The sequence below is a fragment of the Trichosurus vulpecula genome, chromosome 3 (assembly GCF_011100635.1).
Source record: "Trichosurus vulpecula isolate mTriVul1 chromosome 3, mTriVul1.pri, whole genome shotgun sequence".
Classification (NCBI taxonomy): Eukaryota; Metazoa; Chordata; class Mammalia; order Diprotodontia; family Phalangeridae; genus Trichosurus; species Trichosurus vulpecula.
Genome location: NC_050575.1, coordinates 18,423,366 through 18,450,797, shown reverse-complemented (window position 1 = coordinate 18,450,797; position 27,432 = coordinate 18,423,366). Strand labels below are relative to the sequence as shown.

At 37.8% G+C, this 27,432-nt stretch overlaps 1 protein-coding gene and 1 pseudogene across 6 annotated transcripts in view; one reads left to right on the top strand and one right to left on the bottom strand.

Annotated features, from left to right (window-relative positions):
- The window catches only part of MARK3 (microtubule affinity regulating kinase 3), a 140,169-nt gene that overhangs the window by 98,929 nt on the left and 13,808 nt on the right, over positions 1-27,432 (bottom strand). For all 6 annotated transcript variants that reach the window (XM_036752305.1, XM_036752306.1, XM_036752307.1 and 3 more), the window contains exon 2: positions 21,762-21,953. In XM_036752305.1, coding sequence (XP_036608200.1) covers positions 21,762-21,953 — 192 coding nt within the window. The remainder of the gene's footprint in view (positions 1-21,761; positions 21,954-27,432) is intronic.
- LOC118844422 lies at positions 1,379-1,838 on the top strand (annotated as a pseudogene).

Sequence of the window (27,432 nt, the reverse complement as noted above, 5' to 3'; positions counted from 1 at the left end):
GAAACAATTTTCCAGCCCAAGACAATTTAAAAGGTTGGCAGGAAAGGTCTGCTGCACCTGGGTGAGAGTGGAGCACAGCCACACCAGCACAGCAAACTAGGAGCAGGCCTTGGGAGCCACTGAATCAACAGCAGCAATAGCTGCTCAGGAACCCTCAGTCCACAGATGGTAAGGGGATTGAACGACTGGTCAGAAGTAGGTTACCGGGGTTTCTTTGCTGGCACTGGGGCAGGACTCTGTTGCTTTGTCCATACTTGGATCTGGGTCACAGTCCTGAGTGGCAGTCCTAGGGGGAGGAGGAGTACTAGCATATGCCCGCCTGAGGCTGCAGTGGAGGGGGGACCTTCCTCATAGTTCCAGGGCAGAAAAGAGTGCTTATGGTCACTCACAGACCAGAGCATAGGCCAGGAGAGGAGTAAACACCTCTTCTTGGATCATACCACTTTGGAAGAAATGAAAACTTACAGGTCTCTAGAAGTATCTCTGAAAAAAGCTGCACAAAACCCCTGAAGCTTGCAACAGTGTGCCCTCCATCCTGGAAGCTGAGCCTTACTTTAACAAAGAGTTAAAAGTCAAGTAACAGGCTGGGAATATGAGCAAACAGGAAAAAAAAAATTGACCATAGAGTTAATATGGTGCCAAGGAAGATCAAAACACACACTCAGAAGAAGGCATCAAAGTCAAAGCTCCTACATCCAAAGCCTCCAAGAAAAATATTAATTGATCTTAGGCCATGAAAGAACTCAAAAAAGATTTTGAAAATCAAGTAAGAGGTAAAGGAAAAATTGGGAAGAGAAATGAGCAACGTAAGAAAATCATGAAAAAAAAAAAGAATCAACGGCTTGGGGTAAAGGAGACACACACACACAAAAATACTGAAGACAATAACACCTTAAAAAACAGATTAGGCCAAATGGTAAAAGAGATACAAAAAGCCAATGAGGAGAAGAATACCTTGAAAAGCAGAACTGGCCAAATGGAAAAAGAGGCAGAAAAATTCCCTGAAGAAAAAAACTCCTTAAAAAGTAGAATTGGCCAAATGGAAAAGGAGGTTCAAAATGCTCACTGAAGCAAATAATTCCTGGACTTGGACACTGCAGTCATAGCCCCCGCCACTATTTTCCACTTGTTCTTTCCCCACTGAGAAGCTCTTCCCAGAGCAGAATGAACTTACTAGAAGACAGCGAGGGCAACATATTTTGAAAATGGAAAACAAAGCACCTGTGGATTCTCATAGTTACCAAGGAGTCTATCCTAACAGAAGAGTTGATTACACAGGGAAAATAGGTCAAGCTTGAACAAACTACTTATGTGGAACGCGCTGGTAAAATAAGAACTTGGGAAACTGTGAAACATACTACTACTACTAGGAAAGGACTTTCTGCTGATGGTGTGGCAATTATCCCAGTATTACACAGAATTCTTCATTATGAATGCATTGTCCTGGTGAAGTAGTTCAGACCCTCAATGGGAGGCTACTGCTTAGAGTTCCCTGCAGGTCTCACAGATGACAATGAAAGCCCAGAGACAGCTGTTTTTCGTGAGCTTGAGGAAGAAGCTGGTTTCAAGGTGATGTTGCTGAATGTTCTCCAGCTGTCTGCATGGACCCAGGCTTGTCAAATTGTACTACACATATATAGTGACTGTGACAATTAATGGAGATGATGCTGGAAATGTGAGAGCTAAACCAAAGGTTGGAGATGCAGAATTTCTGGAAATAATTTCTTTACCAAAGAATGATCTACTGAAGAGAACTGATGACCTGGTAGTTGATGAACAAGGGGGATGCCAGAGCCTATTCTTTGGCACTGAAACACACCAATGCAAAACCCTTTTGAAGTGCTACTCCTGAAACTCTGAAACTGACCAAGACTCACCTCTATGTTTTTATAAATGAGGCCAATAACTTTCACAGTTTGGACTTTGTATTCACATAGTTAATGAAAGTTTTGAATTAGCTTTTTCATAAAATAAAGGCAATATAGAATGCACACAGTGTTGATGGAATTGTATTATCAATGAAGTGTAACCTAATATTTCAAACTCTTTATTAGGCTAACTTTGAATTATTCAATAAGGAGTGCACAAATATAAAAATCTAAAAGTAAAAAAAAAATTTCTTAGAATTAGAATCGAGAAACAGAAGCTAATGATGTTATGAGAAATCAGGAAACAGTAAAACAAAGCCAAAAGAAGAAATTATTAAAGAAAACTGCCCTGATAACCCAGAACCAGAGGGAAAAATAGAAACTGAAAGAATTTACCAATCACCTCCTGAAAGAGATCCCAAAATGAAAACTCCCAGGAATGTTATTGCCAAATTCCAGAGCTCCCAGTTGTCAAGGAGACAATATTGGAAACAGCCAGAAAGAAACAATTCAAGTATCATGGAACCACAGTCAGGTTAACACAAGATTTAGCAGCTTCTACATTAAAGGATGGGAGGGCTTAGAATATGATATTCCAGAGGGCAAAGGAGCTAGGATAACAACCAAGAATCACCTATCCAGCAAAACTGAGTATAACCCTTCAGGGGAAAAAAAATTAACATTCAATGCAACAGAGTACTTTCAAGCATTCTTGATAAAAAGACCAAAGCTGAATAGAAAATCTGACTTTCAAATATAAGACTCAAGAGAAGCATAAAAAAGTAAACTGGAAAGGGAAATCATAAGGGACTTAATAAGGTTAAACTTTAAATTCCTACATGGGAAGATGATACAGAACTTTCTTATTATTAGGGTAGATAGAAGTAGTATATATAGACAGAGGGCACAGGTGTGAGTTGAATATAATGGGATATCTAAAAAAATAAAGTTAAGGGATGAAAGAGGAATGTATTGGGAGAAAGGTAAAATGGGCAAATCATCTCACATAAAAGAGGCAAGAAAAAGCTTTTACAGTGGAGGGGAACTCTCATCAGAATTGGCTCAAAAAGGGAATAACATACACACTCAATTGGGTATAGAAATCAACTTACCCTACAGGAAAGTAGGAGGGGAAGAGGATAAGAGGGCGCTGGTGGTGAAAGAAGAGAGGGCCAATTAGTGGAGGCAGTAGTCAGAAGCAAAATGTTTTGAGGAGGGAAAGGGTGAAAGGAGAGAGAAAACAGAATAAACTGGGGTGGGGGATGGGAATAGGATAGAGGGAAATACAGTTCGCAAAAGTAATTGTGAAAAAAATTTTTTTGAATCAAGTTTCTCTGCTTGAAGTTTCATTTCTCAAACATATAGAAAACTGAGTCAAATTTATATAAAAACAAGAGCCATTCCCCAGTTGATAAATGATCAAAAGATATGAAGTTTTTAGATGAAGTAATCAAAGCTATCTATAAGCCATATGAAATAATGCTCTAACTCATTATTGACTGGAGAAATGCAAATTAAAATAATTCTGAGGTGTTATCTCATACCAATTAGATTGGCTAACAGGACAGAAAAGGAAAATGACAAACAGTGGAGGGGATATGGGGAAAATGGGGCATTAACGCACTGTTGGTGGAGTTGTGAATTAATTCAACCATTCTGTGGAGCAATTTGGAACTATACCCCATGGGCTATAAAACCACACATACCCTTTGACCTAGCAATACCATTACTAGATCTGTATCCCAAAAGAAATAAAAAAACAAAAAGGAAAAAGACTTACATGTACAACAATATTTATAGCAGCTCTTTTCTGGCAGCAAAGAATTAGAAATTGAGGGGATGCCCATCAATTGGGGAATGCCTGAACAAGCTGTGGTATGTGATTATGATGGAATACTGCTGTGCTACTGGAAATGATGAGTGGGATGCTCTTGGAAAAGCCTGGAGAGACCTGCATGAGCTGACGCAAAGTGAAATGTACGATACGCAAAGTAACAGCAATATCTTAGGATGATCAGCTATGAATGATTTAGCTGTTATCAGCAATACAATGGTCCAAGATAATTCTGAAGGACTTATGATGAAAAATGCTATCCATCCCGAGAAAGAATTGATAGTATCTGAATACAGACTGAAGCATACTTTTTGGTTTCTTTATTTTTCTTGAGGTTTTCTTTCACAACATGACTATTATGGAAATGCTTTGCATGATTACACATGTATAACCTGTATCGAATTGCTTGCTCTCTCAGTACGGGGAAGGGAGAGAATTTGGAACTCAAAATTTTGAAATGTTAACATGGTTTTTACATATACCTGGGGAAAAATAAACAATAATTAAAAAAAGAAAAGAAAAAGTAGTATATACTTTATCCTAGAAGCAACAGGAAGTCACTGGAATTTACTAAACATAGTACTGACTGGGTCAGATTTACATTTAAGCTGTAGTGGAGGTGGTGGCTTAGAATAGAGAGAAACTTGAGGCAGACAGACCAATTAAGAAGCAATTGCTACAATCTAGGTGAGAGGTAATAAAGGTGTGAACTAAGGTGGTAGCTGTGGGTCAAAGATGGTGTCAAATGAGAAACATGGATATTTGGCAACTAATTAGATAAAGATACTGAATCTGTTTTGGACATTTTGAGTCTGACTTATCTGTTGGACATCCTATTTGAAATGTCTAATAGGTAACTGATAACGCAGGACTGAAGCTCAGAGGAGAGACTGGAGATGGATAGATAGGTTACTGAGTCATGAATTGATTTCACAATTGATTAACTGATAATTAAACTCATGGAACCGAGAAGTCACTGAGAAAGAATACGATAACTAAGATGGAACCTTAAGGCAGTTCCGAATATTGATGATAAATCAGTAATGGAGACTAGAAGCAAGGGCTAGATAATCAGAAGAAGGACCGAGAGCGTAATGTAAGGAAATCCCAGAGAGGAGCAAGTAGTCAACAGTATCACATGTAGCAGATATGCGACTCTAGAGTGAGAAATTTCAAGTCTGAAGCCAGATTGCAAAAGGATGAGAAAATAATGAAAGGAGACGCGTAGAGGCAGCAAGTGTAGATGGCTTTCTCTAGGCATTTGACTTAGACAAGCAGGAAACATAAAAGATAATAATTTGACCTTAGTTAAAGTCTAGTGAAAGTTTTTTAAGGATGGGGAAGAGACTCTGGCATGTTTAAAGGCAGTAGGGAAGGAACCAGTAATTGACAGGGAGAGATGAGGAGGAAGAGAAAGAGGCAGGGTGGGGGAAAAAGAGGGGAAGGGATGGAAATTGTGGTTCTCTGCTGGAGAGGATGGGAGGGGATGGGACTTTGGGCATATGCAGACAGTATGGCTTTGGCAAGGAAACAGGCAATTCACTACCAGATACTGGGAAAAGGGGGCTGGTGGGTTGAGATGAAGAGAAAGGGAAAAGAAAGAGTTTATGTCAAATGGCCTCAACTTTCTCAGTACAATAAATAGTGAGGTCCTCAACTGGGAAGGGGGCAGAGAAAGAGGTAGTGAAGGCTTTTAGAAAGAAGGAAAGGTTTGAAAAATTTTGTGGGGAGTGAGACAGGGAATCGATTGGGGGGAGTTGATTTCTCTGCTGCAGCTGAGCGCTCAGTTCAAGTTGAATAACATGAATTTATAATGTACCCTATAAGAACAGCTATGTAACTTCCTCCAACTTTGCTCAGAAGCACATGAGCAGGACTGAAGGTAGACTGTGGGTGTAATCCAGGACTGAGGTCTGGCAAGGGGTAACTGGTAATAGGAGACAGAGGCAATGCATTTGAAAGTAAAGGGCAGTGTACAGTTAATTAGGGTCAAGTTTAAAAAGAGAGGAAAGTGAAATCAAAGCAGGCTGAGAAAGTACCGAGGGATAAAGGAATCAGAGATCTCAATGAGGGCAAAGAGTAGCGTTAGGCTGGATAAGACATAGGAAGAGACAGAATGATATGAAGTTAGGACAAGGTAGAAGAACAACACAGTTTTTGAGTAAGGAAACGGAACACGTATCAGTAATGATGAGATTCAGGGTATGACCACCTTTGTCTGTGCCTGAGATAGAGTGAATAGAATAAATCATAGAATTTAATGAGACTGAGGAATTAAGTGGTTAGGAAGTTAGAAGAAGCATCAACATGGATGATGAACTCTTATAGTTACAAGGACAAAGCTTTGGGGAGGAGAGAGACAGTGAGCCAGGTGATGAACTCCTTGAGAAAGAAAGGAAAATGACATAAGGGCCAATATAAAGAGGTATCTTGATTTTAATGGGATGGAAAATCTTGATATGATTAAGTTTAAAAGGAGGAGAGTTTCCTGAATAATGGGGATAAAGTGAAAATCTTTAAAGTGGTTTGAGGAACAAGGAAGGAAGAATCCACTCTCCATGGGGGCAGGATGACCAAGATGTAGTGTTGTTGGAGGGGAGCCAGGGCTCAGTGAGGAAAACAGAGTATTGTGTATTGTCTGCTCCTAAATTTGCTCTGTTTCCATCATGAATATAGGGAAAGGGAGAAAAACAGTACACAGCAACCTGAAAAAAGCCCATGCTACAGTATGATTTAGAGCAGGACTTCTTAGACTTTTTCCATTTATGACTCCTTTTCGCCCAAGAAATTTTTACATGACCCTGGGGATATAGGTATATAAAATAGGGATACAAATGAAACATTTACTGATAATAAATCATAAAGAAATTTATTTTAAAACAATTCTTTGATATACATAGTTTTACCATTTATTAAAGATGAAAGCAAATTTGTACACTAATGAGATGGATGTGCTTGTTTATTTTTACATAAAGAATTAACTCTTGAGGAATATATGATACTGCAGGACGTAGAGCATCTCTAACGTTTTTCAGAGTTGATCAATATTTTGATTTCATAATTGTCAATGCTGAGAACACTGCTTTGCATAAATACAGAGTACAAAATGGCAGAAGTATGTTTAGGATCATTTCAGAAATTGTTGGAAATCGTGTCCCAATCCCAAACCAAAATTCATTTAATAATTTTGCATGTATAGTAAAAACACTGCAATTCATAACATACAATAGTCTTGAATCTGAGCTGAAGTGTTTCTGGCAGTCTTCGTTGGTGTTGCATGGGGTGACAGCACACAGAGTGCAAAATGCTTATGTGGTGTGTTCAGACCCAAAGCTGCAGTGAAGCTGCACGATGCAACATGGGCAACTGCTGCCAGAAACACCTGAGATTCATTACATGTTTGATTTTGAATTAATTTTTGGTTGTTGCGCATTTAGAAACCTTTTACTGTTGATAAATATTTTGCAACCCCCATGGTCAGTTACTCGACCTCATATGGGGTTACAACCCACAGTTTAAGAAATGCTGATTTAAAGACATTACATTAATGAGGTAAAGATTTTTATGTGACAATAAAAAGCAGGCAACCTAAAAAGTCATCAATGGAAAATAACATTAACTCAGAGTGACATTTTTAAAAGCAAGTGGAAATAAGTAAGTTCAAAGAGATGTACGACGTAACCAAGAAGAGATGGTGAGCAAGAAATTGTCAGCATGCACCCAGCATGGCAAAAGGTAAGGCGGCCTGACCATTCTGGCAACTAGGAAAAGTGCCAGAGCAAAACAGGACTGTATGTATATTATTAACTGAGCACACACTCCTCACTACCTCAGTCCTGAGGTAAGTATTGCGAGCATTTGTCTTCCCATCTTCCATAAGTTTTAGAATAATACTGACATGTTACAAGACTTCCCCAGGTTTGTCCAATAGCTAATAAATTTCAGAACTGGGGATTCTGAATACAGGCCTTCCAACGAAGCATCACTTTTCCCATTATTTCACACTGCTTATCTAGCATACAGTACAGTGCCCGACACCTAATAGGTGCGTAATAAATGCTTACCAACTTGATTTTTGGCAAAATTTGACTCTGTGCTCAGAAACTGGTTTTTACCAGTTCCTTGATTCCAGAAAACAGACAGTAGTTACATACGACACAGTTTTTGGAATAGTCTGTCATTAAAATTAGCTTTCTACTGAAGTTCAGTCTCATGAGATTTTGGATAGTATGATTCTGTTATCATAGGCCCTGATCATTCTTTTTTTGTTTTCTGATCATTCTTTGTTGAGCTGAATATTAAGGTTCCAGAACTGAGTAACTTAATGATCAGATGGTAAACTGTGGTGACCCCACAAGATGTTATCCTATCAGTACAGGTGGAATTTGCAAACTCTAATATTCCAGTCATGATCAAATAATTAAGTTTGTCTTAGGATACAAAAAAGTAGTTGACAGAAAGGCATACCTGCTTGTTATGACTTCTATTTTATGGAATTTGAGGTGGGAGGAACTTTAGAGGTGATCCAGTTCTGGTACAAACCCTTCACTAATTCATGTATTTCTTCTACCATCATCCCTAACAGCCATTCATTCTTCATTTGCACAGCACTAGGGAAGGAGGCCTAGATACCCAACAAGGCAACTCATACCAATTTTGTCACATTTAGCAGTACTTTCAAGTTCTGTGGTACCCATATATCTGATAACCAGGACTGATTAAAAAAAAGAGTTGACAATGTTAGACATTAGGGCAAATCCCTATAACCTGTCAGTAGAGACCTCTCCAACTCCATAGTTGATATCAACTAATCAATATTTTCTGGTTCTAATAGTTCAATTAATTTCACATCAATCTCACTATAGCACCCTCTAAGGCCCCATTTCTATACCCTGACAACAAGGGCATTATGTAATTATGTTATTTGCCGTAACTCAGATATAATACAGTTGGTCTAAAATGTAAAATCTTAAAGCCAAAGTCTCTAGGTTAGTAACTCTCTCGTATTAAGGGGTAAGGTATCTAGTTTATAGCCTTCATTCTTCATTTTAATCCCTGCCTTCATACTTGGGAAAACAGTATATAATGACATTAATAATAAAGCTAACTTTTATATAGTGCTTTAAGGTTTGCAAAGCACTTTACAAACATCTCATTTATTCACACAACAATGGGGAAAAGGAAAGTACTACTACTATCACTACTTTAAAAATGAGGAAACTGAGGCAGATGGGTTAAGTGACATGTCCAAGGTCACAAAGCTAGTGCCTGATGCTGGATTTGACCTCAGGTCTTCCTGACTCCAGTGCTCTATCCATAATACCACCTATATGTTGATGCCACCTCAAATGCCTTGTTCTCCTTCCTTGTTCCTCTAGTTCAATTTCAGTGAGCTAGATCTTCATTTTACCTTATCCACCAGAGATGATCATACCTTGGATCTATCATAAAATGTCCCTGCCTTCATGATCTTAAACTCTAAAATGTTGTTCTCTGATTATAATATCCTATCCTCACTTCTTTCCCCTCCAATTTACTCCTAAATCTATTCTTTGACCTTGACATAACCTCTAGTCTCTCAATCCTTGCCCATGTATCCAGTTCATAATTATTGCTCTGGCCATTTCCTTCTTTCACAGCTCTGATGCAACAATTCAATTATGTATTAACCATCTTTAAATCTCTTGTCTTGTCCTATGACCAGGTTTACACTGCCAGTCCTTCCCTCCCAACCCGCCATCATCAACTTTTCTGCTCCTAGCCACATAACGCTAATTGACATTGGAGGTGGCCTGGATGAACAAACCCACTACAAATTTGTTACTCTAAGTCATGTGTCACAGAAGACAGGTGGATCAGGTCTAATCTGGAAGACATCAATAATACAGTCCAATCCTTCAAGCATTTAAATGTCTATTATGAGCAAGGCACTAGGGATACAAAGAGAAAATAAAAGAAATTCCATACCCTAAAGGAGCTTACATTCCGCTTGGGGAATAGACCATGTAAACAGATCAGTATATAATAGTACACAATAATTTGAGGAGGAAGTTATGAACCTGACCTTCTCCTTTCTACTCCTCATTAAGAAAAAAACCCAAACAAAAAAAAAAAAAAAAAAAAAAAAACCAAACCACAACAAAATTCTCAAATTGGCCACATCCCCCCAAAATGCATTTCAATCAGTACTCTGAACCTACCATTTATCTACCTCTCTATCAGGAGATTGGTAGTATGTCTCATCACAAGTTCTTTGGAATCATGGTTGGTCAGCGCAATGGTCAGAGTTCCTAAGTCTTGCAAAGTTGTTTGCTGTTTTCTGATTCTGCTTACTTCACTGTGTGTCACTTTACAAAAATCTTCCCAGGTTTCTCTGAAACCATCTCCTCGATCATTTCTTACAGCACGCTAGCATACCATCACATTCCTTTTCCTCTTTTTTTGATTTCTTTGAGATATAGAGTAAGTAGTGGCATTGCTGGTTCAATGGGTATAAAGAACTTGCTAACTTTTGGTACAGGTTCCAAACTGTTTTCCAGAATGGCTTAACCAGGTTTTGTTGTTGTTCAGCTATTTAGTCGTCTCCAATCCTTCATGACTCCATGGACTATTGTACACCAGGCCCTTCTATCACTCACTATCTCCTGAAGTCTGTACAAATTCACGTTTGTGGCTCCCGTGACACCATTTATCCCTGTCACCCCCTTTTCCTTTTGCCTTTAGTCTTTCCCAATGGTAGGGTCTTTTTCAACGAGTTTGGCCTTCTCATTATGTGGCCAAAGCATTTAAGCTTAGCTGCAGTATTTGACCTCCCAGTGAATAGCCCGAATTCATTTAAGTATTGATTAATTTGAGCTCCTTGCTATCCAGTGGGCTCTCAAAGTCATGTCTCGCACCACAATTCGAAAGTGTTGACTCTGTGGCCCTCAGCTTTCCTCATAGGCCAGTTCTCACAACCAAACATAACTACTGGAAAAACCACAGTTCTGACCATACAGACCTTTGCAGCAAGGTGATGTCTCTGCTTTTTAGTATGCTGTCCAAATTTTCCATAGCTTTCCTTCCAAGAAGCAAGCAAATTTTAATTTTATGGCTGCAGTTGTCAGCTGCAGTGATCTATGAGCTGAAGAATATTTAATCTGATACTGCTTCCATTTCTTCTCCCTCTATTTGCCAGGAAGTGATGGGACCAATTGCCAAGACCCTAGCTTTTTTTATGTTAAGCTTCTAGCCAGCTTATATACTGTCCTCTTTCTTTCACCTTGCTGGTGTGTGAAATGAGAGCAATTGTTTGATAATTTGAAAATTCTTTGTCATTGCCTTTCTTCAGGACTGGGAAGTAAACGGTTCTTTTCCAATCCAGTGGCCACTGTTGAGTTTTCTAAATTTGCTGGCATATTGAGTACAGCACTTTAACAGCATCATCTTTTGGGATTTTAAACAGCTCAGCTGAAATTCTATCACTTCCACTAGCCTTACTATTAGGAAAAAAAACTAAGGCCCAGTTTACAATTCCACCAACAGTAAATTAGTCATCCTGTTTTTCTACAGCCTTTCGGGAATACCATTTTCATTTTTTGTCATTTTTGCCAATCTGAGACACATGAAGTAGAACCTCTAATTTGTTTCAATTTGCATTTGCTTGTAATTATTAGTGACTTAGATGATTTTCTTCATATGGACATTGTTAACATGGATTTCTTTCCCTGAAAACTCTATTCACATCCCTTTACTATCAAATCAAGAAAGGGTGTTTATTCTTATAAATCTGAATCAGTCCCTACATAACTTAGAAATAAGACTTCTATCAGAGAAACATGTTACAGAGACTTTACCCCATTTACCTGCTTCTCTTCTAATTTTAGCTGCACTGGTTTTATTTGTGTAAAACCTTTTTAATTTAGTGTGATAAAAATAGTCCATTTTACCCTTCTGTGATTCTCTACAACTCTTGTTTGGTCTTGCCCTGTTCCCCTATCTATATATCTAACAGGTAATTTCTTCCTTCTTTCTCACATTTATGATGTCATCTCTTAAGCAGATACAAGGCCTACACTCATTTGTAGTATACCTTGGTATAGTGTTACATGTTATTTTAGATCTAGTTTCTGCCACACTGCTTTCCAATTTTTCCAACAGTTTTTGTGAAACAGTGAGTTCTTACCCCAGTAGCTGAGATCTTCAGGTTTCTCAAACAGTATGTGCTCATTTGCCTCTGTATTTTATGTGTCTAATCTGTTCTACTTTTGATCCCACCCCTTCCACAGCTTGCTCTATTTAATCTTTAATCTTTCCTCTCTTCCTGGTTCCTTTTCTACCATCTACAAATATGCTGGAAAAATAAACTTTGTAAAGTATAGGTCTGACAACGTGAAAGAAAAGAAAGTCTCTAGTGGCCTCACTACTGCTTCTGGGATAAAATAAAAATCCCGCAGTCTGACGACTATCTCCACAACCTACTTCTAATCCACATTTCCTCATCCAAGAAGGCATCCTTTGAAGCATCCTCTCATGAAAGAAATGGGCCTCATATATTTCAGAGAACTAGATTATTTTATGATAAAGCTAAGCACCAAAAGTATTCTAAGAAGCAGTAAATACTTCTATAATCCCCCCTTTTGGAAATTCCTACTTCTCCCCTTCCACATGTTCCTGGTATTCAGGAGGAGCTAGGCTAGGTTTCTGCCAAGAGTGAGTTTAACAGACACCTTTAAAAGTCAGAAAAAAATTTTATTTCTCCAATCAAGTTTCCTGTCTGCACTATCCCACTATACTCTTTGGCATCATACACATACCCTGGGCCGAGCTTTAATGCCCTCTTTCTATATTCCATCATTCACAATTTAAATGTCCTTTTTTTTTTTTTAAAGACCAAGTTGAATCTAGAGGTTCAATAAAAGAAAAGTTATAAACATAACAGACCATATTAATAGCAAAAATAATTTTTAAAAACTAAATATCAATAATGATCAAACTTTTGATAAAATATAACAGCATTTCTGTTTTTGAAAAAATTAAAATGAAAAGGAATATTTAAATAGACCTTTCTTGGTAGGCAGTACCTATCAAAAAATTTTAAAACATTATAATGGACATAGGCTAAAGACCTACGTTAGGATAAAGCAAGGATTTCTATTATAAAAAATATTATTTGACACTGTTCTAGAAATGCTAGCTATAATAATAACAAGGAAAAGAAATTAAAAGAATTTAAGCAGGCAAAGATTTGCAGAAAATATGATGATCTATCTAGAGAACCCTAAGAAATAAACTAAAAACCTTAGAATTGCAGGAAGTAAAATAAACCCACCTAAATCAACAGTATTTCTGTATTAGCAACAAAACTCAGCAGGAAAAGATAGAAAAAGAAATTACATTTAAAATAACTACAGAATGCATAAATATCTGGAAGTCTATCTTCCAAGACACAAAGGAACTATATGACTACAACTACACTCTTTATAGAAATAAAAATAACTCTAAATTAGTTGAGAATCAATTGGCTAATGATTAGGCATAAAAGTGACGATATGGCCTAAATTAATTTATTCAGTACCATAATCAATCAAAATAGCAACGGATTATTTTAGAGAACTACAAAACAATTGGACAAAATTTTTCTGCAGTAACAAAAGGTGAAGAAACTCAAGAAAAATAATGAAAAAAGTGAGCAGGGAGCCTGTCAGTACCAGATCTCAAACTATAAGACAAGCAGTAATCATGAAACTATTTGGTACTGACTAGAAAAGAGGCTGATCAGTAAAACAGATGAGGCACATGATATCCTGATACAAATAAATGTACTAGTATTTGTTCAATAAACACAAAGCCCCAACTACTGAGAAAAGAACTACACTATTTGACAAAAACTACTAGGAAAAACGGGTAGGAAGTTTGGAAGAAATCAGATTTCGACTAATACTGCGTACCAAATATGAAGACAGATCCAAGTGAATGTGGGGTTTAAATACCAAAAAAATCATATCATAGTTAAATTAGAAAAGTAACACAGACTATACCTTTCATAACTATGGATAATGGAAAAGTTAATGACTAAACAAGAATAAGAAGATAAAATTAACAACTTTAGTTATATAAAATGTTATACAAATAAAGCTAAATGAAATTAAAATTAGTAGGGAAACAGGGAACTGGGGGGAAAAAATCTTTGCAGCAAGTCTTTACGATAAAGATCCCAAGCCTAAGATATATAAGGTACTGATTCAAATATATAACAAGACCCCCTCCCCATTTATAAATGGTCAAAGTACCTGAATATACAAATGCAAAGGATCAACAATCATATAAAAAAATGCTCCAAGACATTAGTTAAATTGTAAATTAAAAAAAAAAAACAAACAACTCTGTGGCTCCACCTCACACCCATCAGATTGGCAGTTTGGACAGAAAAGCGAAATGACACATGTTGGAGGCACTGGACGGGCTGCAGTAAAACAGGCACAATGATCCTCTGTTGGTGGAACTGTGAACTGGTCTAACCAACTTTACATATCCCTTGACTTAGCGATGATCAATACTAAGGCCTTTATCCAAACTGAGCAAAGAAAAAAAGAGAAAAGCTCATATATGCAGAAATATTTACAGCAACTCCATTTGTTGTAGCAAAGGCCGGTGCCCACGAATTAGGAAATAGCTAAACAAATTATGGTACATGAATGCAATGAAATATTATTTTGTCATAAGAAATGATGAAAGGGGTGGTTTTGGAGAAACCTGGGAATATTTGTGTGAACTAATACAGGGTGAAGTAACCAGAACCATAGGACACACAATTCCAAGACTGATGATAAAACCCACTTCATGACAGAAAAATGACAGCTTCGAAGTGAAGAATGAGATGTACATTTTCAGACAGGGTAAATGTTGAAATTTGTTTTGCTTGATTATAATTATTTCTGTGAGAGTTTGGTTTTTCTTTCTTTTTTGTTTTTCAACTGGGGGGGTGGGGTGGGAAGGAATACAGGAAGGAATTGAAGTATTTTTTTTTAACCTAGAAGAGAACAAAAAGGCCAGAAGAAAAAAAGCCAAGCAGAATAACTTCAAGAGCTATGCAGCCCAGTTCCAAAAAATTTGCCCCAAACAATAGGTGATACTTACAGAGAATGTTTAAGGTTTACAAAGCACTGTACAAGCATGATCTCCTTTTGATCCTCATAAACCAGAAAGGTACTTTATTCTTATTTTAGAGATGAGAAAGTTGAATAAAAGAGATTAAATAAATGACCTGCTGAAATTCAAACTCAGGACTTCCTGAATACAAATGCAGTACTCTATTTGCTACATTATTCTGCCTATGGCTAATACACCTCTATATTAAATGTTAAGTTTTACTATGACCACAAGTGGACAGGGCCTTGGGTTACTCTCATATCCAGGGCTTAAATCACATGGTAGCTAAGAATTTTTATCCTATATAACCATTAAAAACAAGAGTAAGAGCCAAGGATGTCAGAAGCCATTCAGGAGAGAGGACTCTCATCTGTAGCAATGCTTAGAATAAATATCATCCCCACAGGTAGGTCCAACTAGAAACTGACCTCTTGAATAACAAAGCGGGGATAAGGATTTGGTTCTTTTTTCAAAGTCATCACTCTTATTAAGTAATACTTTTCTTTGAAACTCAAATACTCTCATTATGTTCAATTTGTACACCTCGTTCCTATGAGGTAGGAAATGGGCAGGTTTTTCTCTACCTTACACAATGTAGGCAATGGCTGAGTTGAACTGTCAGCATTTGTTGCACTATAAGACTATTAAAAGTCCTCATCTCACCTTAATATTAGCAGCTGAAACTGAGTATTAATACAATGTAAGGGCTTTGCTTTAATTACTGACTCAGGATGAATCAAGGCCCTCAATCATCAAAGCCACTTTCTATACTTAGTGAGCTTTAAAAAAAATTAATGCACGTAATAATGATGATGATAGCTAGCATTTACATAGCTCTGTAAGGTTCTGCTTTTTAAGCTCTTCAATACTTTATATATTACTTAATTTGATCCTCATAACAAACCTGTGAGGCAGGTGCTATAATTACCTCCATTTTACAGATAAAGAAACTTATCTGCCTGACAGAAGTTAAGTGATTTACCCACAATCATAATATATAGAGCCAGTGAGTATCTGAGGCAGGATTTGAACCCAAGTCTTCCTGAATTCAAGTCCACACTCTGTACACTATTCCAACTAGCTTCCTAATATTCTGCCTTCACCGCCCCAGGCTTCTCCTCTGAAAAGAGAACATTACCTGTTCCTTGGACCATTATTAGCTTTTTAATTACTCAGAGATGGAAGCATGGCACAATGACTGATGACTTTACTGTAATTGGGTAATTTACTTCACCTCTGCACTAACACTTAAACAAAAAGTCCCTGTCTCCGGGGAAACAACATCTACAACGTTATTTTGTATTTGTTTTATGTATACTCATATAGAAAAAAAAATTATTTGGGGACAGACTAACAATAGGGGGATTCAAGAATAAACTCATATAGAAGGCATCATTTGAGCTGAGCTTTGAAAAAAACCAGGGATTCTATGTGGTGAAAGTGAGGATGGAGTGCATTCCAGGCATGGAGATGTCAGAGAACAGCAATTAGGCTAGTTTACACGGATCATAAACACATGTGACAGGGTGCAATGTATAACAAGCTTAAAAGGGTAAGCTGGAGCTAGGCTGTGAAAAGCTTTCAATACAAAATGGATAAGCTCACCAGAGGCAACAGGGAACCACTACTTTGTTGAGAAGAGGAGTGATACGGTCAGCCTGTACTTTAGAAATGTCCCTTTGGCAGCTGTGTGGAAGATGGGTTGGAGAAGTAAGAGAACTGAGGTGGGAAGACAAATCAGAGACTACTGCAATATTCCAAATGAGAGGTGATGAGGGCCTGAACTAGGGGGCATAGCCCTGTGGACAGAGAGGGCATGAACTTGAGAGGCGTAGGAAGTCCAATCAACAAGACTCGGCAGCTGACTGGACATGGAGGTTAAGGGGGAATGAGCAACAGAGAATTACTAAGGCTGCTAACCTGGGTGACCAGAAGGCTGCAGATGTCCTCAACTGAAATAGGAAGTCTGAAAAAGGGATGGGGGTAGGAAGGGAAAAAGTTATTCATTCCCTTTTGGACATGATGAGCGTGAGATATTTATAAGGACATTTAGTCAGAAGTGTCCAATAGAGAACTGACTCTATGGGACTGGAACAGAGTAACACTAAAGTTGCTTCTTTTAACGCATTTTTCACTTGTTTCACTTCACATTTATTTTGTTTTTTATCAATTCATAAAAATGCATGTTTTGGCATACAAAAGACAACAAATGCTGACTAATGTTTCTACGAATTTCTCATATTCTTTAGTTCTTACAGCACAATAATATTCCATTATTTTCATATAGCAGAGTACATCCGACTATTCCCCAACTGATAGGATACCATTTCCACATCTTTGCTACAACACAAAGTGCGGCTGCAAATATTTTTATACATATTGGACTTTCCCCCCCCTACTTTTCATCTCCTTGGGATATACCACAGTAGTAGAATCACAGGGTCAGATGAACAGTTTAATCACTTTTCTCACACAACTGCAAACTGCCACACTTATAGAATGGGCGCACGAATTCACAGGTCCAACAGCGTATCCATCGCTCCTCCAAAACTATTGCTATTTTTTGACATCTTTAAATTATATGAGCCAAACCCCTATGGCTGTTTTAATTTGCATATCTTATTATTACTGATTTGGAATAGTCATACAGTTAATGATTGTGATTCCTCTTTTGAAAACTGTTCATATTTTGCCACTTGTCTAGGGTGAACCAGTATCTTCTATGCTTGTATCAATTCCCCATATACCTTGGATATCAAATAGACAGCAGACTTTATCAGTGATATTTTTATCAATAAAGATTTCTTCCCTACTTAACAATTTTTTTTTGCTTATTTTCACTATTGATTTTATTTTTGTGTAATCAAAGTCATGCGGTTTTTAAAAAAATTACTTCTATCTCCTCTTTGGTTAAAACTCTCTTTTAACTATAGCTAGGTAAAGTATCTCCTTCCATTCTCTAGCTGTCTTTTTTAATGATATGATCTTTTATGTTTTAAGTAGAATATCTATTTGGAATTTAGTGAAGTTTACAGTGTAAGATTGACTATCTAAAACCTAATTTCTGTCAAGCTGCTTTTCAGTTTTCCTAGCAGTTCTTGTCAAATATGAACTGCTTTGGCTTCTTTCTGGGGTTTTATCAAATGGTACACTCCTATTTTTTAATTGATTTTGGGTCTATTGTTACCTTTCTATCTTAAAACCAGTACAAAATCATTTGCATACTGCTGCTTCATAATATAACTTGAGGTCTGATAATACCATGTGTAGTGTGCTTCCTTAACAAGTCCTTTTTTAAAAAGAAGTTATTTATAATTCTCACTGACCTAAAGGACAAGAGAAGTGCAAGAGGCTTCACTATTTAGTAAGCTGAATGGGGAAAAACTATTAAAGGAAGAAACATACAGGTGGTAGTAATTTTATTTCTATAAACCCCTGTTAAATCAATATTTCTCTTAAGGGGGCTACTCTGTAAAAAAAACAAAAAACAAAAACCAACCTGAGGCAGTTTTATAATCTCAAGTTTTGTTTAGCCTAGTAAAGAAGTAACTTACTGTAATCAAACCACTAAATCTCCCTCTATTAAACATAAGGGAAGGGTGGTCACTCTATGACTAGATGTTGCAACTTATCCACGTACGCTCATCATGTGAGATTCTTGTCCACAGTTTTCCACTTCAGAGGCCTTCCTCTAGGTCTTTTACATTTTGCAGGTGTCAGTGCAACATCAGGAGTCCAACTGCTTCCACACCACACTGCCCCCTTCCCCCCCACCTTTTCTAATAATATTTCCTGAATGATTTAACTTAATTCACTCATTGATGGTAAACCACCTCTGGAAAGAAGCTGAAGCTCACATAGGCTTGAACATCATGCATGTAAACTAACCTATGCCATCCCTGCTTTTGTTTTACCCTTCTTAAACCAAAGTAGCAATAAAGAAAGGAAAAGTTTGTGATCACGGAAAAAAGTCAGAACTGAATGCACACAAAGGTGTGCTGCTTGAAAGGTATATTAACAACCTCTTCAACTTCAAATAGTCTGGGTACCTAAAGTAAAATCATAATCAGAAAAGACTCTCTCAGTTGGAAAACCCATCAAAGGCCATTTAGCCTAAGCCATGCTTGAATAAGAATCCTTTTTACAGAATATCCAACAATGGTTATTCAGTTTTTGCATGGAGACTTAAAAGTAAAGCATTACCTCTAGTCATTACCATTTTACTTTTGTATGTGATGCAAATATTATACGCAGCTTTCCCAATAATTGCTAGAGGAAAGCAAGGATGCTCCTTTTCCCTGATATTATTTGCCATAGTTCTAGAAATGCTAACAATGGCATTAAGGGAATATTAAGAAATTAAACCCATAAATAAGAGGAAATAATTGATCTTACAATTCACAGGAATAACTATGAAGTCACACTTCTCCCATCTTGTAATTTAAAGTCAGAGAGACCAGAAGTCAGAGTGAAGGAGGGAAAGCATTCCAAGCATAGGGGGCAGTCAAAGACAATGCCCAGAGCCAAGAGATGGAGCACTTTGTGAAACAACCAGCCTATGTCACTGGATCAAAAAGAATGCATAAGGGACTTAAGGTATAAGGAGACAAGAAAGGCAGGAGAAGGCTAGGTTGTAAAGAGCTTTGAATGCCAAACAGATCATTTTGCATTTGATCCTGGAGGCAACAGGAAGTCACTGGAGTTTATTGAGTAGGGAGGTGACATGATCATACCTGCGCTTTAGTGACTAGCCCTTTAGTGGCTGAATGGAGGATGGATTAGAGTGGGAAGAGATTTGAGGCAGACAGACCCACCAGGAGGCTACTGCAATAATCCAGGTGTAAGGTGATGAGGTTCTGAACTAGAGTTGTTGTAGGGTCAAAAGGAGAGAAAGGGGCATACTCAGGAGATTTTGCAAAGGTAAAATCTAAAGGTCTTGGCCACAGCTTGGATATGGGATGGTGAGAGATTCTGAGAAATCTATGATGACTCCTAGGTTGTGAGTCTGAAGGACTGGGAAGCTGGTGGTGTACCCTACAGTAACAAGGAAGGTAAGAGGGAAGGAGGATTTAGGGAGGAAGAGAATGAGTTCTTTTTGGACATAAAGAGTTTAAGATGTCTACTGGACATCCAGTTTGAGATTTCTGAAAGGCAATTGGAGATGTGAGACTGGAGGTCAGCAGAGAGATTGGTACAGGAAAGGTAGATTTAAGAATCAGCAGCATATGAGCGAATGGAAGCAGAATCAGGAGACCATTGTACATAATAACAACAACACTGTGAGATGATCAACTATGACAGACTTAACTCTTCTCAGCAATACAGTGATCCAAGACAATTCTAAAAGACTCGTGATAGAAAATGCTGTCCACATCCAGAGAAAGAACTAAGGAATCTGAATGATTGAAACACATTATTGTCACTTTTTTTTGTTTTTCATGGTTTTCCCCTTTTGTTCTGTTTCTTCTTTCCCAACATGACTAATGTGAAATACGTTTAACATGACTGCACATGTATAACTTTTATCAGATTGCCTGGCATCTTGGGGAGGGAGAGAGAGAGAGAGGGAGAAAAATTCGGGAGTCAAAATCTTATAAAAAACAAATCCTGAAAACTACCTTTACATGTTAATTGGAAAAAATTAAATACTATTTACAAAAAGAATCATCAATATAGAGACGGTAATTAAATCCACAGCAGCTAATGAGATCAAGTAAAGTAGTACAGAGGGCAAAGAGAAGAGGGTTCAGTACAGTACCCTGAGGGACACCTGTGGTTACAAGGCATGATGTGGAAGAAGATCCAGCAAAGGAGACAGAACTGTGGTCACACAGGTAGGAGGAAAACGAGAAGAGTTGTGTCCCAAAAACCTAGAGAGAAGAAAGTATCAAAGAGGAGAGGGCTTCAGAATTGTCAAGGAGAATGAGGGCTGAGAAAAGGGCATTGAATCTGGCAACCAAGAGATCACTGATAAAGTTTAGAAGGAGTAAGGTCAGAAGCCAGATTATAAAGGGCTGAAGAGAGAAAAAACATGAGACCTGAAATACATGCCCAGATAACACCAAGAGTCATTCCACAATTCTACACTCTATCCTTTAAGGCAAATTTTTATCTACTCTGTATCTTCCATATACCTATTTGTATACGTGCTGTCTCCCTCATAAGAATGTAAGTTTGTTCATGAACTGATATAAAACAAAATAATCAGAACCAAAAGAATAGTATATATAATGACTACAACAACTGTCAATGAACAGATCTCTAAAAAGAAGGTACATTGCTAAGTAAACAAAAAACAATGAATGTCCTGGAGAACAGATACTACAATGAAACATAATTTTCCACTGATGAAGAGAGGCAGGAGACTACTATGACACAGTATAAAGCACACTATCATATGTGGTCACTATTACCTGCCTATGCTTAATTGTTTTCTTGGCACAAGGTGGGAGAATCAGATCAGAGGGTTAGAGGAGTTTGAGTTTGACTGAAAAACAAAAGGTATCAGTAAGCTGGATCTTCTTAAAGCATTAAAAGAAAAAAGTACATGTTTTACAGTTTCCTTAATGTCAAACAGTAGTTGAGTTATTTTAACAAATTTATTCTGTACAACTAATTATGGAGTTATTAGTCTCTGAACCTTGGGACTCAGAAACAAGAAAAAGTAAAGAACTAGCTCCAACTTAACCATTCTGTTTCCATGGTTCTATCTTTCTTCTAGGTCGACACACATCAAGAAGATTTTCCAAACTGACTAAACTTCTCAGAGATACAATCTGCAAAACTAAAGTAAAAAAGTATAACATTTTTAAACAGAGACAGGTAATCATAAATATTTTTGTTTATTTACAAATACACATACACATTGCAAGAGGCAGCTCTGTGGCTTTTTCTTTTCATCAAAAGTAAATGTATTAATCAGTACTTACTTCTCTGCCTGTAAGGATGTGTCTTGCCAGTTTCACTTTTGCAAAATTTCCCTTGCCAATTGTTTTCAGAAGTCTGTAGTTTCCAATATGAGGCTGTTCATCTGCACAGGAAGCTACTGAGTTTCTACAGCGAGCTCCAGAGCGCCCAGTTCGAGAGGTAACTTCTTGACGTCCATCTCCATGAGATGTGTGCTAAGGTAATAACAACATACACAAGGATAAGGAAATAAAAGAACACACAGTACTTGCCAAGTTTTAAGAGCCTCTGGCTGAAGAAATAACACATTATTGCTTACAAATTAAAATTAATTTTAGCCTCACTGTGTCATCAGCTTCTGTGGACATTTGTCCATATTATATCAATGTTCTCTTAATCTTAAACTTAAGAGAAAAATAATGGAGGAAAATTTGTAAAAATAAAAATACAGAAAATAGTCTAAGTTCAACTTAATGATTTGAAAGAGCAAACTAATTTACATATACGAATCTCTTAAAACCTCACTAACAAGGACTTAGGTTTGTAGAACCTTTTTCTGAAAGCATTTCTTGCATACTTCTAATCAATCTTCACAACAAACTTATATGGAATAGGTTTGCAGACAGGCATCATCCTCATTTGACAGATAAGTAAACTACAGCTAAGAGATTAAGTGATTTTGCTCAAGGTCAAAAGCGATTTAGTAACCAAGTTATAACTAGAGCCAAGCTTTCCTAAAATTTAAGTCCTGTCCATTTTCCACTACACTGTAGTGGCTGTCTATAATCATTCAAAAGGTACAGCCATAAACACTTAAACTAGAACTTAAAGCCACATAACCACAAAGTTGCTAACTTTTTCCCAAGTTATAAGCACTCAACTTTTAAACACAAACTTCAAAGGCTAAATAGCGTCTGTAGACTGTATCTCTTCTCACCACTTCCTCCAAGGCTATCTACATACCTTTTTCTAAACTCTTCTTCTCTCTAAGTTGTCCTAGATCAACAGTACTAGATGGTGACCCAAGTTTTGTCTCACATAACTAGTCTCATCTCTTTAGCTCTACCACCACCTTCCAGGACAACTGTGTAGGAGACACTAAGTTTTTTCTTGAGGAAAATCTCTCTTGCCCTAAATGATCCAAAATAAACCTAATTGTGACTAACACACTCCCCACTTCTCATCATATTTAGACCTACTGAAATACATCTTAAAAGTCCTGCTCAAGTACATTTCCTTTATCTCTCAAAGAGAAGTAATCCTGCCTTAGCCCAGTCTTTCTCAGGTTTCTGCTCAATCTTTGCTATGCACTTAATTTTCTGGTTGGTCTCCCTGGTCTAGCCTCTGTCCAATCCATTCCCCATGGATTCCAATCCATCCTCCATTTTGCTATCAAATTCATTTGACCAAGTTATCCCTCCTTCTTATTCAAAAAATTCCACTGGCTCCCTATCACTTCCAATCTTAAGCTTAAAACTGCACTTAACACTTTTGGGATATTATATATAATTCTCAAACATTCAAAGCCCTGCATAACTTGGTCTCTTTGTACCTTTCCAGTCTTTTTATACCTTATTCACTTACTTTACCCACACGCTCTGATTCAGTGATACTAGCCTCCTTGTCTTCAAACAAGGTACTCCATATCCCCAGACTCAAGGAATTTTCACTAACCCTAACCCCACATCTGGAATTCTCCCCTCCTCATCTGTGCTTCTTGGCTTCAAGTCACAACTAAAACCCTATCTTCTATAAGAAGTCTTCTTGATATGTCCTTTAACACTAGAACTTTCTCTCTACATTCCCTCCATTGATGTTCTTTAATTGTCTTGTCTGCTGTCTCTTTCCATCAGAAAGTTCCTTGACAGCAGGGACTGTTTTTTGGCCTTTCTTCATATCCCCATTTATTCTGTAAATTCAGCCTTTCACATATCATGTTTTCTTAAGAGTGAGGCACACAAATAATGTTACACTCAATTTTAGGTAAAAAAATGTTTACTCTTCAATTTTAGAGAATACAGACAATTTAAGATTCAAGGTTATCTAAAGTCTGAATTTGCAGTTTAGTTTTCCTAGAAAAATAAACAAGCATCAATCTCAATTACTCTAAAGGGGGAAAAAAAAACCACATTTATACACACATCATGCAGTCTGATTCTACCATGGTTCAGCATATCCATACCGGCAGTCACTGAGTATGAATTCAAGCTGGTAAGGTTCTTGGCAGTATCCCCTCCCACTCCTCACACTAACAGCCTGGCTTGATGCCATAATGGAGGGGAATAAGCCAAGAGTGGTCTGGTAAATATTTAACAATCAGCTCTCAGAAGAAAATGTGCATATGGCATACTTCAAAGCTTAAACTGTATTAACATTATTTCTATCAATTTAAGTCTACAGAAAAGCAAAAATACAATGAATCATGCCCTGAACTGTAGTGTTTTCTGAGGTGTAAATGCTCACACTGAAAATTTAACACTCAGTTCTTTGTCCAGCTGGGAGTAATCCTTGTCAAGAAGGGATGTGCCACCCCCACCCATATCAACTGTCAATTAAAGGGACAGGCAAGGCAGTGCTGGGAGATACTGACCTTTCTCTAATCCTCATAAAATGGTTAAAGTTAAGGTCAGTCATTGTTCCATTATATATCCTAGGCCCTCTTCTCTCTTTATTACTTGAGATCACTTGTTGAGCTCATAAGCTTCCCGGAATTCAATGAACATCTCTATGCTGATGACTCTTAAACTACATATCCAGCCCTACCCACTCTTACCCTCCAGATTCTCCCTAACTGCCTATTCGACATCTTGAACTGGATGTTCTGCAGACATATTATATTCAACATATTCAAAACTGAACTCATTATCCTTTTCTCCCAAACTCTCCTCTCTTCTTAACTTGCCTATTACTATCCAAGGTACCACCATTTTCTCAGTGTCATCTTCAATTTCTCATTCTCTTACTCCTCCTTTTCCAATCTGTTGCCAAAGCCTGCCAATTTTACTATAATATTTCTCACATATATTCCCTTCTCTCCTCTGCTACTGCATCTCACTACCTGCAATAGCCTGCTGGCTCATCTCCGTGCCTCAACTCTTATCCCACTCCAGGCCATTCTCCACTCAGCTGTCAAAAGTGATCTTCCTAAAAAGCAGGTATGACCATATCATTCTCCCTACTCAACAAACTCCAGTGGCTCTCTATCATGTTCAGGATCAAATATAAAATTCTTTGGCATTCAAAGACTTCATAAAACCTGCTTTCTAGTCTTTTTAAACCTTATACCTCCCCACCGTGCAATATACTATGCAACCCAATAAGTCTCGACTCCTAGGTATTTTAACTGGCTGCCCCTGATGCATAGAATACTCTCCCTCTTCATGTCTACCTCATGGGTTTCCTGGCTTCAATTCCCAGCTAAAATCCCACCTTCTGTTTGTTTTTTTTTTTGAGGGGGAAAGGCGGGGCAATTGGGGTTAAGTGACTTGCCCAAGGTCACACAGCTAGTAAATGTGTCAAGTGTCTGAGGTCCTCCTAACTCCTGTGTCAGGTCCTCCTAACTCCAGGGCCAGTGGTCTACTTACTGTGCCACCTACCTGCCCCTAAAATCCCACCTTCTGAAAGAAGAATTTCTGAGCCCCCTTGATGCTAGTGCCTTCCCTCTGTTGATCATTTCACATTTATCCTGTATAGAGTGTTTGTACATAGTTGTTTTAATATTGTCTTCCCCATTAAATTGTGAGCTCTTTGAGTGCAAGGACTATCTTTTACTTTTCTTGTATCCCCAGCACTTAACATGGTACCTGGTACAAAGTTGGCACTTAATAGATGCTTGTTCACTGACATAATTTTTCAATTCTTGCTTCATTTCTTCTGGGAATTCTAGGAAAGTTTGTGGCAGATCTGTGATTTTTCTTTGAGGCTTTGCTGGTAGACGATGTGGAATTTTTCTTTTTTCTGTATATGTGTTTTGGGTGTCCCTGGCTCCACAATACTTCCTCCTGCCCCCATAAGTATTTTTTCCTTCTCTACATTCATTTTTCCAGCCTTAATTCCTGAAATGGGATTTTGTGTTAGGACCAGACTGTGCACTTCTAGAAAAAATGGTTGGGTCTTGTTTGGTCCTGTGCTGTATTACTAAGGGTATGGTTAAATAACACTATTCTTCGAGGACTTCAGGAGCAGCAACAGTACACTGCACTGGGTCAGTCTATGCAGGTGAGTGATGGAGCAGTAGATAGAGCCTAGGGCTAGAAGCACGGTTTCAAAACCAGATTCAGACACTTATCGGCTCTATGACCTTGGGCAAGTCACTTCACCTGTTTGCCTCAGATTCCTCAACTCTAAGGTGGGGATAATGATAGCACCTACCTCACAAAGTTGTTGTGAGGATCAAATAAGATAACATTTTAAAGCACCTAACATAATGCCTGACACATGGGAGAAGCTATATAAATATTATTGATCTGATCCAATGTGAGCCCTGATTCTTACCCTCTTGGTCTGGGTCCATAAGGTCTCAAGTCCAGATAGTCACATTTTCAAGTACTAGCTTCCCTGCTTGCCCCTAGTCCCCAAACTGGAAGGTTTCCATGAACTGCACTCCTGGGCTAGATTTTTCTGTCTGGACCCCTTTCCTAGGACAGCAATCTATTGGCCATCTTTGTGCAAATCTAGGCTAGCAAAATGCAAAGAATACAGCTTCTCTTTGGATTTCTTGATCATTATTTGGTCTGAAGTAGTTGTGAAAGATGTGAACTATTCTGCTTCCACAGTCACTTCAACATCTTGAGGGGAGTCTGGATTCTTAATGAAAGTATGCTGAATCTTCATCATCAGCACTTCCTTTCCCAGGCATTCACTAATCATTAACCTTTAATGATATACTTTGGAAATTTTGCAAGGAGCAAGTCAAGCTCACTGCACTTTAGTTTACAGGTTCCATTTTCTTCCCTTTTCTTTAAATCCATATAGCAAATGGCAGTTTGAGGGGGTACAATATTACAGAACTTTTCCATCCTCCACGATAAAATTATGGAATGAAAAGCTAACATTTATATAGCACTTTAAGGTTTACAAAGCACTTTACATATATAATCTTTCAAATATCACAGATAATGACAACAATCTCAATTGTCAATTCTCTCAATATCCTAGGAGGTAGGTCATATGGGCCAGGTGGCTTGAACTCATCAAAAGCAATTCATTACTTATCTCAGACATCAACTTTCTATTTGCCACTTTGCATTATTCTTTCCTGAAGCAAAGTAATCTCACAATACTCATGCACTGTAGACACACAGGGATGAGAAACAGGGACTAGACCTGCGATTTCGCTGATACAGAGAACTCCCAATGAAGAAACACCCCTTACCAATAAATACTAGCAACTTCTTTTCAGTTTACTGTCTAACAGAGATGGCTAAGGGACTCAGGTTAAGTGACCAACCCAGGATCACATAATTAGTCTGTCACGGGCAGGGCTTGAGGCCAGCTCTCTATTCACCAAGTCAACTTGTCTTTCATACAATAGATAACCAAAGTAAAAGTCGGTGAATTTAATTCAAAACTGTGGCAATATTTATGTCTCCTCCTTACACATAGCTACTAATTAATTTAACATTAATATACACTATGGCTTCAGGAGATCTATCTGACAAGTAGCCCAACTGAAAATAATCTCAAATATAAAAC